Source organism: Nakaseomyces glabratus, chromosome K (genome assembly GCF_010111755.1).
Source record: "Nakaseomyces glabratus chromosome K, complete sequence".
In the NCBI taxonomy this organism is placed as follows: Eukaryota; Fungi; Ascomycota; class Saccharomycetes; order Saccharomycetales; family Saccharomycetaceae; genus Nakaseomyces; species Nakaseomyces glabratus.
The window spans coordinates 242424-256541 of NC_088961.1; the positions used below are offsets into that span (position 1 = coordinate 242424).

A 14118-nucleotide genomic window follows, 5' to 3' on the forward strand; every position below is an offset into this window, starting at 1 on the left:
TGTAAGTGTGTACACTGTGCTCTCAAATATTAAAAATTCCCTCTATGGCAGGGCAGTCCCTCTGCATCATCGACGGATGTGCAACGGTATTACTGATTGTAAAATGTAAAAAGCCAAGGAATAAGACAGATGCAAAAATAGCGGATATCATTCCTCATCTGGAAGTTGACCCGATGTACGGTATTGAGTTACTCTGACTAAGGATCAAGCGGTTATTTGGAAGTCGTGCCTGAAAGAGGAATACCGCGGAAACGGAGAATGACTGAAACAGGAAAAATGACAAAAAAAAAATTTGTAAGCTGAAAATACAGTGGCCCCTCTTTTATTCATCTTCCGAAAATGGCAAGACGCCTGCGTATTGTAAGTGCCCAATCTGAGATTACATAAATTGTACCCAGTAGAGGCATGATATTAAGGCTAGATAGTAAAAACGATACCGCATAGAACTTTTGAATTAATATATATACAATCAGCTGATACAAACAAAAAAGAAGAACAGATATAAACTGGAAACCGCTCTGAACTCGAGTTGTGGTGATTTTGAATTTAATAGTAATTACAAACTGGGAGAGGATGTTAAAGATTTATTTACTCATATGTTTAGGTGTTTGAACTGTAGATACAGTAGTGACACGCATGCTCTATATAGTGGTATCAGGTGTAGTTTCTGGTTCTGTCTCATCAGTGCCAGCGTCTTCCTCTTGCTCTTCCAATTTTTTTATACGGGCCAGTTTCACGAGAGGTGAAAGTGAACTGTTGTCCTCAGCTATTTCAGTTATAAATGGATCATCTAGAAGTTCTGTAGCAGTGGCACGCTCACTAGGATCAACTTTGAGACACCAGTCCAGGAATTTCGTCAAGGTATCGCTTAATGCCTCAGGCTCTTTCAATTTCGGCGTACCATTGGTAGCAATTAAATAGAGAGCCCTTAATGGCGTTTCATTTAGATATGGTGGTTCACCCTCAATCATTTCGATAATCATAATACCTAATGACCAAATATCAACCTTAGGCCCATATTCTTTACGGGAAACAACTTCAGGTGCCATCCAGTATGGTGTACCAACCATTGTAGTCCTTTTTAAGTTATTCTCATTTATTTGAGCACAGAAACCAAAATCGGTAAGCTTTATATTACCTTTTAAGGATAGCAGAATATTATCTGATTTGATATCTCTATGTAACACACCTTTGGAATGTAAAAATTGCAGACCTTTCAACGTTTCTCTACAAACGGCACCAATTTGACCTTCTGATAGAAGGCAATGCGTAACAACGTCAGTTAGAGATCCACCTTCCATATATTCCATGACAATCCATAAATCACCTTTAGCCAGGTAAGAGTCAATAAAATTGACGATATTTGAATGCTTACTTTCCCTCATCACTAATATTTCATTCAAGATCAACTCTTTCTTTGGTTGCTTTTCCAGGTTCATTTGCTTTATAGCGACAGAGTCCTCACTTTCTGTATCATGAGCGATATACACACCACCAGATGCACCTTGACCAATTTTGATTAGGTCCCTATATTTACTTTTTGGATCTCCAGGGCTACAAATTTCAGTAAGCTTGGCGTAAAGTAACTTCTTGTTTCTTTCTCTTTCTTCTTTCTTTTTCTCATTTGATCTCCTTGATGCTTTTGCAGGAACAGTAGGAGTAGTTTTAGGAATAGGTGGAACCTTTACTGTCTCAGTATCTGTTTCGACAGAAGTTGGTGCGCTATCAGTAGCCGACTTTTTATGGGAAGAACTATCATCTGATGGTAGCTTTGGCAACGAAGCATTCTTTTTAGAGAGAAGCAACTCATCATCAACTTCCGATTTAGTAACCGGACTGCTTATATTTTCTTTGATTGGTGACATTGTTGCATTTTGCATCTTAGGTGTTAACGAAGCATTGCTCGATGGCGTTTGCTGTCCCGGTGGTTTTGGCGCCGGTCTGGTAGGTATATATTTCTCTTGTGTAGCCATGGGTGGTGTGCTAATCATACTATAACCAGCTGTTGGTGAGGTCAGACTAGTTCTTGATCTTGGGGTGCTGGAGGTGTGGAAGCCATTTTGTTCCAGAGTAGGGGTTCCCCCGGAAGCATATGACGTCCTATTATCATCAACTTGTTCATATTTACTCAGAGAATCTCTAACCAAAGGATTCTGTTTCTTCGGATCGAATGTCTTTATGACCTTCTCTTCACCAGTATGATCGGCAACATCTTGATAGAAATTAACAATATCAATAACTGCTTGCATATTCTGCTGTTGTTCCTTTCGCGATATACCACTAGATGCCAACAGCCTCTCCCATTCCTCCGGTAAGCCTGTATATTCACCTGTCCTTGCATCTACACCAACATGATAGATATGCTTTGGATTGTATGGTGTCGATATTTTGAGTGTCGAAGACGACGACGATGATACACTGCTTAGACTTGATGCAGACTTTCTATTATCACTTGAATTTCTCTTCATGTTCTGCACCAACGATGAGAACATACCTTTCATCTTACTTGTACTACTTTTCCTTTTTGCAGGCTCTTTTGGTGACGACGATGTAACTGCTTGTTTAGGTGTTCTTTTCGCAGTAGTACTCGGTAACTTATTTGTCTTCGATAGGTCCGCAGACTTTCTATGACTCGATGGCGCAGTGACTGTACTCGGCAGCTTAGGTGAAGTATGTTTTTCTTTTTGGGCTCTTGTTGATCCGCCATTATTTGCCTTGGTTATTGTATTAGTAGTAGAGCTTGGCTTTTGCGATGGTGTACTTAAAACAGTAGATGCTTGGTTACTTGATATCATTCCATTGAAACCATTACTATCATTGCTCAAACTTGTTGAGCTGCCTTCCCGGAGTTTGTTCATTCTCAATTTACTCTCTGAATCGATAGTGGCTCTATTACTGTTACTAATACCATTATTATTATTATTAAGAAACTCCGTACTAGAATAGGTAGATGAGTTCTTCGATATTTCTATAAGTGTATTGTTTGTTGTTTCAAAATCAGATGCGGATTCTCTGATAGTAGAATATGTTTTATCACCGTTGTTCCTTATCGTATCAACTTCGACTGTATCTTCTTCGGCTGGTTCAAGCTCAGCATGTTCGGTGCCTTTCTCTTCATCTTGTTCTTGCTCTGTGGTATTAACTGACAAGGCTGCACTCAATTCAGAAGATGATGATACCCTAGTGAAATGAACAGGATCATCTAGAAACACAGCCTCTTCCTGAACTTCATCATTCTCATTTGTAGTCGACTGATCACTATTTACCTCATTTAGTTTACCCTTATGTTTTAAAATATCAGTGGCCTTCAAAGCATTCACATTTAGTGTACCATGCGTCCTTGGTAAACCAAGGGAAGGCACATTTTCCTTTTGATTAGCATTCGACATCTCTTATAATCTGCTGATGCATATATCCTATCTATGCCACTTATAACCAAAGTATTGACAATGCCTGTTTCAGTCCTCTCACTCCTAAATCTCCAATCTAGTATGAGGTTTGATTGCTTGTTTACTAATCTCCTATAGCTCAATCTCCAATAAATCCGTTTGTGCTTTTCGCTTTTCGCTTTGGGCTTATTGATCAAATAGTTGTGCGATATAATTTTCTTTGGTCGACTTTATATTCAAAGCTACTCAAATCTATTATCGATTGACCTCATGAAGCGTCTTTATTCTTCCTTCCCTCTCTTAATTCTCTATTACACAAGGTAACCCGTTTGACAGTCTTTCTTTTTTTTTTTAGCTCATTTTTTCCTTTTATCAGCATCTAGGTCGATACTATAAGACCAGCATTGAACGAAAATTTTACTTCTCTGCACGCTTTTGTCACCCAGCCCCATCACCATTTTTGTCGATTTTATTGTCTTTCACACACTCGCACATCTACTTAGCACCATCCTTCTCTCATCGAGAATAAACATCCGTCTTCCTTTGCTTTTGTCTCTGTGGAATTGTATCAGCATCGACCCGACACACCTAGCCCACACAAACACATCAAAAAGGCAATCGATTCGATGCGATGTTGTTTCCTTCCATGCCTGCTTTCTCTTCCATAATGTCTGTTGACAAATTAATCTATAAATAAGGAAACAAATTCTCTTGCTTTTCTTACCTTAATCGGATTATATTTGTTGTATATAGTTTCTCATTTGGGTAGCTGTCCTCTTGGTTCAGTTTGAAGTTATTCGTAATATAAGCAAGTGCTGAATTGTAATTACTTCATGACGTTAAGTTGTCCTCATTCTTGTAACCAGATTATCAGTTTAACCCAATTGAGTGCCAATGGGACATCAATTAGCAAACTTCCTGCCAATACTTCCTTAGTGGCTCTAGTTTATCCCATTTTTTTTGATCATATGCTATGAATAGTACCTCTTGTAGTTGATTTTGGCGTGATACTCGGTAAGCTGTTTGGAATATCAGATTAGCTGCTCGCACTTGGTTTAAATCTAAGCTATCCTCTTGGCACATTTCATTAATCAATGAATCGAGACCGTATATCACCAGATGTGTATGGGAGTCAGGCTGCACCTCCAATTTGATCAGGTACATGAATATATATTGTAGACTGTTTAAAAATAGCACATGTACGTCTCGCCTACTTCTAAGTATACTATTCACAGTTAGCGGTTCATCTTTATAATTCTTGAGAGACTCAAGCTTGGATCTTGCGTCATAGCCTAAAACTATTATCAAACTTTTACGCCTTGAGGCGCAGTTGATATCCTCGTCTAAAAGATTTCGAACAACTTCTAGTACCATATTGATCAATGAGTTCTTTTACAACTGGTGGTAGGTTCTTCAGACACAATCGCAGTTTTCAAGTAGCTCCAAATATTGCCCGTCAAAGGTATTATGGTTATAGGACTAATTCTTCGCAACTTAAATATATATAATATTACAAGGTACACCTCTATGCTATAGTAGAGATCATTCAAGCTTTCCAAGCTAGTTCATTACAATAAACTGCCGATTAATGCCAGCTCATCTAATTTTTGTTAGTCCTCTTTATTATGGTGACAGCGCAGCTCGATTGTCCTCTTGATCTCGCCTCTAGGCTTCCCGAGCCAAAGTCGAAAAATCCTTGAAAAAATCCTTTACCAATAGACAATAACATAAGAGTTGCCAATAGAATTTATGTACAAGAATTGTATAAGAGTTATACTTTATAACTGCAGCAAGATCCCAGATAATCCCAATAAATTGTAACATCATGAGTTTGAGGGCTCTAAGAGGGTTTTTAATAGGTACTCGTAACCTTCCACTTAGAGGAATTCGGTACCAAAGTACCAGTACAGGTACGTCGAATAATGTTGATGTCAATGAGAACACTGATGACCTGTATTTGATGAAACAACAGGAACTCAATAATGTTGTGGTGCAGCAGTTGAAGGAATTCTCTAAGATGTCTCAAGCTGAGATTGACAATTACTTGAACAACTCAAAAGGAGCCGAACCAACCGAGAAGGAACAACTTCTAGAGCAAGAACTAAGGAACTTGTTCCAAAAGTATTCTCAGGATAATCAACTGTTGGGAGGGCTTGATACAGCCGAGGAAGGGCATTCGCGTGCTGTCGAGGAAATCCTACAAACAAAGAGGTTTCCATTTTTAGTTCCATCAGCAAGCGATAAACCTTACAGTCCACAAGAGTTATACCTACGTCAAGCCCACCACGGTAGCCATGTGGCTAAACTCGGAGCTCGGGTAGAACAAGTTTTCTCACCAAACAGAGATATCTATACACCACCAACCCCAGAAAAAATGTCAATAGAAAAACTAATGGCTGCGGGTGTCCATTTAGGTCAGTCGACCTCACTTTGGAGATCATCCACCCAGCCTTTTATCTATGGTGAATACAATGGGATTCATATTATTGATTTGAATCAAACATTAGCATATTTAAAAAGAGCTGCACAAGTTGTCGAAGGTGTTGCGGAGAGGGGTGGTGTTATCTTGTTTCTAGGAACTCGAAAGGGTCAAAAAGTTGCGCTAGAAGAGGCCGCTAAGAGAACGCATGGGTATTTTGTTTCTACGAGATGGATTCCAGGTACGCTTACAAATTCAACAGAAATTTCAGGTGGTTGGGAGAAGCACGAAGTTGATCTTCAGGACAAGCCCACTGGCAGACCATTACAAACAGATGAAAAGTCAAGGATTGTTAAGCCAGATCTATTGGTTGTGTTAAATCCAACAGAAAATAGGAATGCACTTAATGAAGCCATGAAGTCGAGAGTTCCAACCATTGGTATTGTAGATACTGACTCTGAGCCATCTTTCTTGACTTATCCTATTCCAGGTAATGATGATTCCTTAAGATCTGTAAACCTATTACTGGGCGTTCTAGCCAAAGCTGGTGAAAGAGGAGTAAAGAATCGGATCAGAAAGGCGAGTGAGATGAAGCAATAACTGTTATGATAAACATTATTTTCAAACAGCCCCAATCTATCCGATTTTAGACTATCATGTATATATCATATCTATTAATCTGTAATTTCCTTTTTTAAAATCCCTAATATTCATTTTAAGATAATGTTTGTGGAAAGAGAGACATTTGAAATCAATGTGGTAATGTGAAGAATAATTTTATTTTAGAGAATGAATGCTATAAGAACAGTTATATTTATAAAATCATAATGATGACTACCTCGTACAGTCACCCAAATGTGCCGTTACATTATACAATAAGGGACCTGGTATAATCTTGAGGTAAGCGGTGGCCCAAATTGTAACTTTTACATGAGTTGGAAAAAAATAAAGCCATTAACGAGTACGAAATATCTGATTATTCATCTTTTTCCTTTGATGACTCATTGATACAGATGGTAATATTATCGTCTGCAGGTGTACCTGGCATTGTAGATTCATCGGATTCACTATCACTTCTTTCATCTTTTTGTTCACCCTTGAAGATCAACCTTAGTAAAATCTTGAAAATTAAGAACAGCCAGTATAGGTTGACAAGTTGCAGAGCAAAAATTAGAACAAACACGATTGGCTGTGAGATCCAGCATTTGTATTGAGAAGTTGCGAAATTTAAAACATAGTTCCCTTCAGTCTTGAATTCGGTTAAGACAGACCATAGAATTCTGATGTTGACAACGTGACGTAGATAAATCCAGCTACCAACAAACACCAAGAATACTGGAGGCGTAAAGATGGAATCCAAATAATTCAGGATCTTTGATAGTGACAAGAAGAAATCAGAAATGTCCATAGTGATATATATTGACAATCCCATTTTTGTGAAATGGAAGACGTAGGAAGACCAAATCAACAGCAGAGTGACGATGTGGTGGAAGACCAGTTCTTTGTAATCCTTTCTAGGTCTCTCAAGTTGCAACACCAAGACACAAGCTTGTTGAGACCAAAATGCAGCTTGGCCTAGATAGAATACTTTGTATAGGAATGGATTAGTGAAATCAGGGTAGCTGTTGTACATTTCCTTGGTCTTAAATAGCCACAAATCAGAGTGGTACATGATGTAGAGGCCAAAGGGGCCCGAACAACCACAATAGAAAAGGGCGTACATCTGCTCCATCATCCTCTTCACCTTATGTCTGGAAGTTATGTTTAGGATTCTGGTGATTGGTCTAATAACAACATCCATGAGAAACTCTCTTAGGAATGTGAAGAAAATCATGTGATAAAAGATAAAAGCCAGGTCCTTTATACCTTTACCGTATCTGTCGGTGTCACCAATCCTGTATGATATGGCAACAAACATATGCAATGGGTTGGTCTCGGTTCTGTTCCCCGAGGTCAAGTACGCGCTATAAACAGAAAACAAAATAAGCAAGGGGGTAACCCAGGAATGGCGGTAGTTCACCTCCCTGTAACTGTACCACAGCTTCCTCATAAGGTCGAGGTCATTCTCGTCAGAACCCATCAGCGCTCTTTTCCTCCTCTTGGCCTCCAACTTGGAGTATTTAGTCTCATTCATGGTTGAGATACTAGGAACTGTGTCACCAAGGTCAATGCGCCCAACAGAAGACGACCTCCTATCCCTAGTCTTAACAGTCAGGTTCTGCCTACGATTCAGCGCGGGACTCTCGCCCTTTTCAGCATATGTATCCTTCATATTAGCAAGTTAAATATAAGGTCTCAATTGGATTAATATTTTCTTTTTCTGTCTAGCTTGTAATCCCTTTTTTTTTTACTTCAGCTAATAATCGCCCTGAAACATATCAGCAATATTCGCTGGTATAGAAAGAGATCTTGGCTGCATCGCTCTTATATATATTACCGACTGGTTGTTTATTTTCATTTTCTTTTTTTTTTGAATTTTTGAATTTTTGGATTTTTGGATTTTTGGATTTTTCAGGTTTGCGTACCATCACGACTACTTTGTCTGAGCTTGGCACCTTTGCTTGGAAAGCCCTATTCTAATATCCCAGCAAACTTAGGGTTCCCCACCCCATCAAGTAGGCCAAGTTCGCATGGCAGTATCCTTCCTCCACTCTATTCCTCCTGTATTCGGTGCAACACCGCGTCTCCCCTTTAGCCCTGGGTGGCCCCGTTCCTCTTGTTTACCCTCACTTGTTGTCCTTACGTCATGTTCAACACACAATTGTCCGCACCAACCTTCCCTATCACGTCCCGTTCCTCTGAAACCTGCGTGTCTCACTTCCCCCCCCAAGGAAGATGTGCGTCGGCATAATCATCTTTATTGCCCTTCCAGGGTTCTGCTTCTCAACAACTGCTAGAAGACCGCATCCTGCATAATCAAGCCCTAACCATCCCCCCCTGCTACGGACATATGATAGGGATATTCACGCAGAGGCGAGATGAAACAACTTCTACAACTTCTCTCGAGGGTTTGGGTACTTGACAAATTTGACACTGCAGTACAGAAAGCAGCGCACGGTCAAAAACGCTTTACAACCCTTATTAAGATTTGTATCGTTGCGGACGTGTTCTAAGGGGTATCTTAGGGTCTCTTAGGGTTTGGGGTTTGTTAGGGTGTCTTAGGGTTTAGGGTCTCTTAGGGTCTCTTAGGGTCTCTTAGGGTCTCCTTGCTTTTAGGTCTTCTGGCCAAATACCCTAGGGCTAGTCAAAATCTACGCCTCTCTTATCTTTCCTTCCCAGTCCAAGGGCCAAACTACAAATAATATAAAGACTGATTCTATATCTTGCCCAAAGCGTTTGTGTTATCTATACGTGTTTACCAAGAGGAAAATAAGTAAAATAACTCCAAATGCCTTCTTTAGAAGTTAAGTTACGGAAAGCGGTGCTCGCAGCCACCGACGGGAAGTTGCGCAGTGATAACTGGCAATACATTATTGGTGTGTGTGATCTTGTGAAGGAAGACCCCGAAGATGCGTCACAGATAGTGATGGAGATGATAGAGAAGCGGCTGGGCCAGAACGATGCCAACGTTATGCTGAGATCGCTCGCGCTGGTGGTCGCCCTGGCGGAGAACTGTGGGTCTCGGCTGAAACAGCAAGTCAGCAGCAAGCATTTCACCGGGATACTAGCCCAACTGCTGGAGAGCGGCGATGTGCATATGACTGTGAAGAAAGAAATTGCAAAAGTGGTCAAGCAGTTATCTGACTCTTTCAAAAGTGACCCTTCTTTGAAAACTATGGGTGACCTCAACACCAGGATCAGAAGAAAATGGCCAGGTTTACTGGAAGAACCAGAGAAACCGTCGAAACAAAAGGTAAGTCACCAAGAGGCGACCGACGAGGATCAAGAACTACAGAGAGCATTAAAGATGTCCTTGGAAGAATTCGAAAAGAGTAAGCAGCAAAGTAATGGTAGTGCTGTTCAAAGCAATAGTCTCCAGGATCACAACCAAGGTCAACAACAGCCGCAGCAACAAACAACTTCTGGTATCAGAAGAGTACGGGCTTTATACGATCTAAATGCAAATGAACAGGATGAATTGTCCTTTAGGAAAGGGGACGTGATAGTTGTTCTGGAGCAAGTATATCGAGATTGGTGGAGAGGCTCTTTACATGGGAAGATAGGTATATTCCCTCTGAATTATGTAACTCCAATTACTGAACCATCACCAGTTGAGTCACAAAGAGAACAACAAATTGAAGAGGGCGTACTATCGCAGGCTCAAAACGTTCAAGTTCTAAGTGCCAAAATGCAAATGGCATCTGGAAAGGGGCTGTCGGAGTTGAACCAAGATCCCGAGTTTAATGATTTATATAGTACCGTGACACCTATACGGCCGCATGTTACTAAATTAATAGGAAAATATGCAAAGGAAAAAGACGATGTGATCGCTCTACGACAAGTCCTGCTGAATGCTGAATCCACCTATAATGAACTTTTAGACAGAGCTGCTAAGAGTTATAGTATACCAAACACACAAGCTCCTCCATACGCACCTGCAGTTACATCACAGCCGGGATACGTTTCAAATAATACTTATCAAACCACTAATGGTCAGTACACTCAACATAATATAACACCGCAACAGCAATATCAGGTGCCCTCACAAAATTATCAAAGCCAGCCACCCTCTATGCAAAGCAATCATTATATTGGGTATCAACATCCTGGCATAAATGATCAGCCACCACCAAACTACTGACCGTGTTTTCTTTATCACTACGAGTACATCGGTAATTTTTTCAAGAATTCATGGCTTAATATTGATGGTAAGTAGTATTTCATAAAGTACCTTTATAGATAAATTCTGTCAGTCACATTGTGTTACAATTTAGTTGTACTAAGGGTAGAAACTATACTGTAAGCCAGATAGTCCATATTAGCAGCCTCTATTGACAAAAGCACAGCTCAGCGTACGAAAGCGATATGGAAGAATGGTTCAAAGGACCAGAAACAAAGGGATAATTGTGTGATCCACACTATAGCAAGTCCTATCACTTCCTAGTGTCCATTATTTTACATTACTTTTATACTGCATTGGTACTTACACATACTAGTAAGGAGAGGTAAGGATTGACGTGATAATAGAGCAGTATGAGCAACGATTTTGACACTATCATCAAGAACATTATAAAGGATTCTCCAGCAGGTGAGCTCGAGGAAGTTTACCAAGATTTAATTACAATTGCTGGAGAAAATTCTAAAGAAACAATTATAGATGCTATTGCCGAATATAATGTTGAAAACTCAATTCCAATTGATGTTGATGGTAAAGACGTTATCATTTCAAAATATAACAAGCAAGGCACTAAGTTCGTTGACCCAGTTAATGGAATACAATTTTCCGTCGACCACCTTCATCAAAAAGGTTTAGATGTAGAAGAGTACAGTGCAGACATTGATGCGGACCAAAAGAAAGCTATAACTGATCTTGGCAACTACTTATCCACAAATTTTCCCGGTCGTGCCACTTTCGCCGTATTACCTCTAGAAGAACAAAGCAAAACAGCAATTATAATCGTCAGTACAAAATATAACCCTAGCAATTTTTGGAATGGTCATTGGAAGTCTGAATATGTATATGATAAGACAGAAGGGAAACTATCTGGGACAATAGACATAGACGTGCACTACTATGAAGATGGTAATGTGAAATTCCATTCCAGTAAATTGGTGGAAGAAACTAATATTAAAGATCCAGTAGCATCAATTAAAGAACTGGAACATAAGTTTGAACAAGATTTACAAGAGTCCTTCACTGACTTGAATGAGAAGCAATTCAAGTCTTTGAGAAGAAGATTGCCAATTACAAGGGCAAGAGTCAACTGGGGTAAAGCCATTGGTAACTACCGACTAGGTAGGGATGCTGCCCAAGGTAAATAGAGCTTTTTATTTAAAGATATCTAACGCATCTATAATTATACTTGAAGATAAAGATTAATTACGTATTAAGAACGACTTCCTAACTTTTGTTCCACATAAGACCTCTAATTTTTGATGATCCCTTCAATTGATACAAACAAAGACAATTACCGGTGGTTAAGTCATGATAGGAGCGCGAATTCTTATAGGATAATAAACATAGACTAGATACAGTGACCATCTATGCTGTGACTTGCAACTTTAGTCAGTCTTCCGAACACAAAAACGTCATTTTAAAATTAGGCTTTAGATTGTAACTCAGATGATTTTCGTCAATCCAGTGTACGAAACTTGGCAAATGCTAAAACTTCAACAAATAAATCATCATCCCTAATACTAGTGTAAATAATTTAATGTACATGGTGTTCTATTTCTAATGTAGAAATATGTATATGACATTAGATCAACTCATATTGTTCAAAACTCTGTCAAAATAATTTAGTGAGGCAAAGGTGTCGTCCCCCGAATGAACTTGTAACTCACCTTGAAGGAGATATTTGCATTTACTTGATAATCCGAAACTTTTGCAACTTAACATTTTAAAACTAGAAGTTATTTGGTATCTGGTATTAATTTTTATTAGCTTTGCTGATTACGACACGTTACGAAGGAAGATATTGACGCTCAGAATTTTTATTTAGGAGAAATTTATCATAATAGACAATATTTGCCATTACCGATTTCTAACTAAATATCATAATCATAGTTATTAGACAAATTCAATGAGACTTGGAAGATGGTTTGCTATTTTGAGCTCAAAATTATGCTCAGATACAGATGTAACTAAGTTGGAGAGAAGTCTTGATGTAAGGGTCACATTAAGACGACTCAGGAGTTACAGACCCACAATAGGTGACACAGTTCATTATTCATTTTTGTCAATGATTCTATTGTATTCATATTTTGCTAATCCACTACCATTCATTGTGAAAACATTGATAGCGATGATTTTAATGACTCTGTTTGTCGTCCCGATGACATCTCAATTTTTCTTTAATGCACTTCCAATATTGACATGGCTAATCTTGTATTTTACATCATCACATATTCCTAATAGTCATAGACCTTCAATTTCTGTTGAGGTGCTTCCTGCCATTGAAACTATCCTGTATGGCGATAACTTAAGTGAGATTTTGGCTGCATGGCAAAATACAATTCTAGATATCCTAGCTTGGATTCCATATGGTCTGTTTCACTTTGGCGCACCATTTGTGGTTGCAATTGTTTTATTTATATTTGGACCACCGACAGTTCTTCAGGGTTATGCGTTTGCGTTTGGTTATGTGAATTTATTTGGGGTGTTATTCCAAAACATATTTCCCGCCGCGGCTCCTTGGTATAAAATACATTATGGACTCCAAGTTGCAAATTACAGTATCAAAGGTATGCCTGGTGGACTTTCTAGAATTGATGATCTTTTGGGTGTGAATTTATATTCAAGTGGTTTTAAGAACTCTGCTGTCGTTTTTGGAGCTTTTCCTTCTCTTCATTCTGCATGTGCAACTATGGAAGCACTCTTCTTCTCATATTGTTTTCCAAGCTTGACACCGCTCTTTATTTTCTACGTTTGGTGGTTATGGTGGTCTACAATGTATCTTACTCATCATTATTTTGTTGATCTAACAGCAGGTTCTGTTTTGGCTTATTTCATATTTCAATATACCAAATACACACATCTACCTATTGTTGATCCAAATCTGCTCTTCCGTTGGTCCTACGACAGTATTGAATTTTACGATGTTAAGAACAATGACCCTTTATCCATTACAAATAACGATATAGAGAGTATACCTCTAAACACCATTGAACTAGATACAGAAGAAGTGTTCAATATTGAGCGGGAAAAATCTAGGACACCAGAATTGTCACATGCAGTGTCTTCATCTTCTCTAGCTAACGGTCGCTCTCAAACATATCCAAATACTGGAAATACATTCAAATCCAAGACAAGACTGAGTAAACTGGTCATTTAAAACCAGTATTTATAAATAGAGACTATCTTCTTCTACTGTACATACAATGATCTTTCTATATTCTAACGAAATCAATAAGTGCATACTATATTCATTTAACATGATCAATATTATTTAACAGATCCATTAGGTGCTGGCTTCCCAAGATAGTTACCAAAACGATAATTTTTTCTCAAAATTTGCCCTTTGAGAAAAACCTCCGTCTAGTCACCCCTTACCACACAGCACAAACTGAAAATCGATGGGATAAGATAACAATACACATGAATTGAGCACTATAACTATAATACATAATCATACTAACATATTTGAATGAAATTTCTGATCCAAAGCAATAATATTTAAACTTGTCTACAAACTGGAAGGTTGAGGATAT

The 14118-nt window shown here is 38.8% G+C and overlaps 7 protein-coding genes across 7 annotated transcripts; 4 read left to right on the forward strand and 3 right to left on the reverse strand.

The window, feature by feature from the left end:
• Positions 1 to 641: 641 nt before the first annotated feature.
• On the reverse strand, positions 642 to 3389 carry STE20 (mitogen-activated protein kinase kinase kinase kinase STE20; the record flags this gene model as incomplete). The annotated part of the gene is made up of 1 exon (XM_448341.1): positions 642 to 3389. The coding sequence occupies one exon, from the start codon at positions 3387 to 3389 to the stop codon at positions 642 to 644; it is 2748 nt and encodes a 915-aa protein (XP_448341.1).
• A 906-nt stretch (positions 3390 to 4295) lies between these two features.
• Positions 4296 to 4763, reverse strand: SHU1 (Shu1p; the record flags this gene model as incomplete). Its single annotated transcript, XM_448342.1, has 1 exon — positions 4296 to 4763. The coding sequence occupies one exon, from the start codon at positions 4761 to 4763 to the stop codon at positions 4296 to 4298; it is 468 nt and encodes a 155-aa protein (XP_448342.1).
• Positions 4764 to 5214: 451 nt separating this feature from the next.
• Positions 5215 to 6408, forward strand: MRP4 (mitochondrial 37S ribosomal protein uS2m; the record flags this gene model as incomplete). Its single annotated transcript, XM_448343.1, has 1 exon — positions 5215 to 6408. One exon carries the CDS (start codon positions 5215 to 5217, stop codon positions 6406 to 6408), a length of 1194 nt encoding a protein of 397 aa, XP_448343.1.
• A 376-nt stretch (positions 6409 to 6784) lies between these two features.
• On the reverse strand, positions 6785 to 8080 carry LAG1 (sphingosine N-acyltransferase LAG1; the record flags this gene model as incomplete). Its single annotated transcript, XM_448344.1, has 1 exon — positions 6785 to 8080. One exon carries the CDS (start codon positions 8078 to 8080, stop codon positions 6785 to 6787), a length of 1296 nt encoding a protein of 431 aa, XP_448344.1.
• A 1116-nt stretch (positions 8081 to 9196) lies between these two features.
• HSE1 (ESCRT-0 subunit protein HSE1) lies at positions 9197 to 10549 on the forward strand (the record flags this gene model as incomplete). The annotated part of the gene is made up of 1 exon (XM_448345.1): positions 9197 to 10549. The coding sequence occupies one exon, from the start codon at positions 9197 to 9199 to the stop codon at positions 10547 to 10549; it is 1353 nt and encodes a 450-aa protein (XP_448345.1).
• Positions 10550 to 10941: 392 nt separating this feature from the next.
• On the forward strand, positions 10942 to 11730 carry CAP1 (Cap1p; the record flags this gene model as incomplete). The annotated part of the gene is made up of 1 exon (XM_448346.1): positions 10942 to 11730. The coding sequence occupies one exon, from the start codon at positions 10942 to 10944 to the stop codon at positions 11728 to 11730; it is 789 nt and encodes a 262-aa protein (XP_448346.1).
• A 761-nt stretch (positions 11731 to 12491) lies between these two features.
• Positions 12492 to 13742, forward strand: IPC1 (phosphatase PAP2 family protein; the record flags this gene model as incomplete). The annotated part of the gene is made up of 1 exon (XM_448347.1): positions 12492 to 13742. The coding sequence occupies one exon, from the start codon at positions 12492 to 12494 to the stop codon at positions 13740 to 13742; it is 1251 nt and encodes a 416-aa protein (XP_448347.1).
• Between the last annotated feature and the right edge of the window lie 376 nt (positions 13743 to 14118).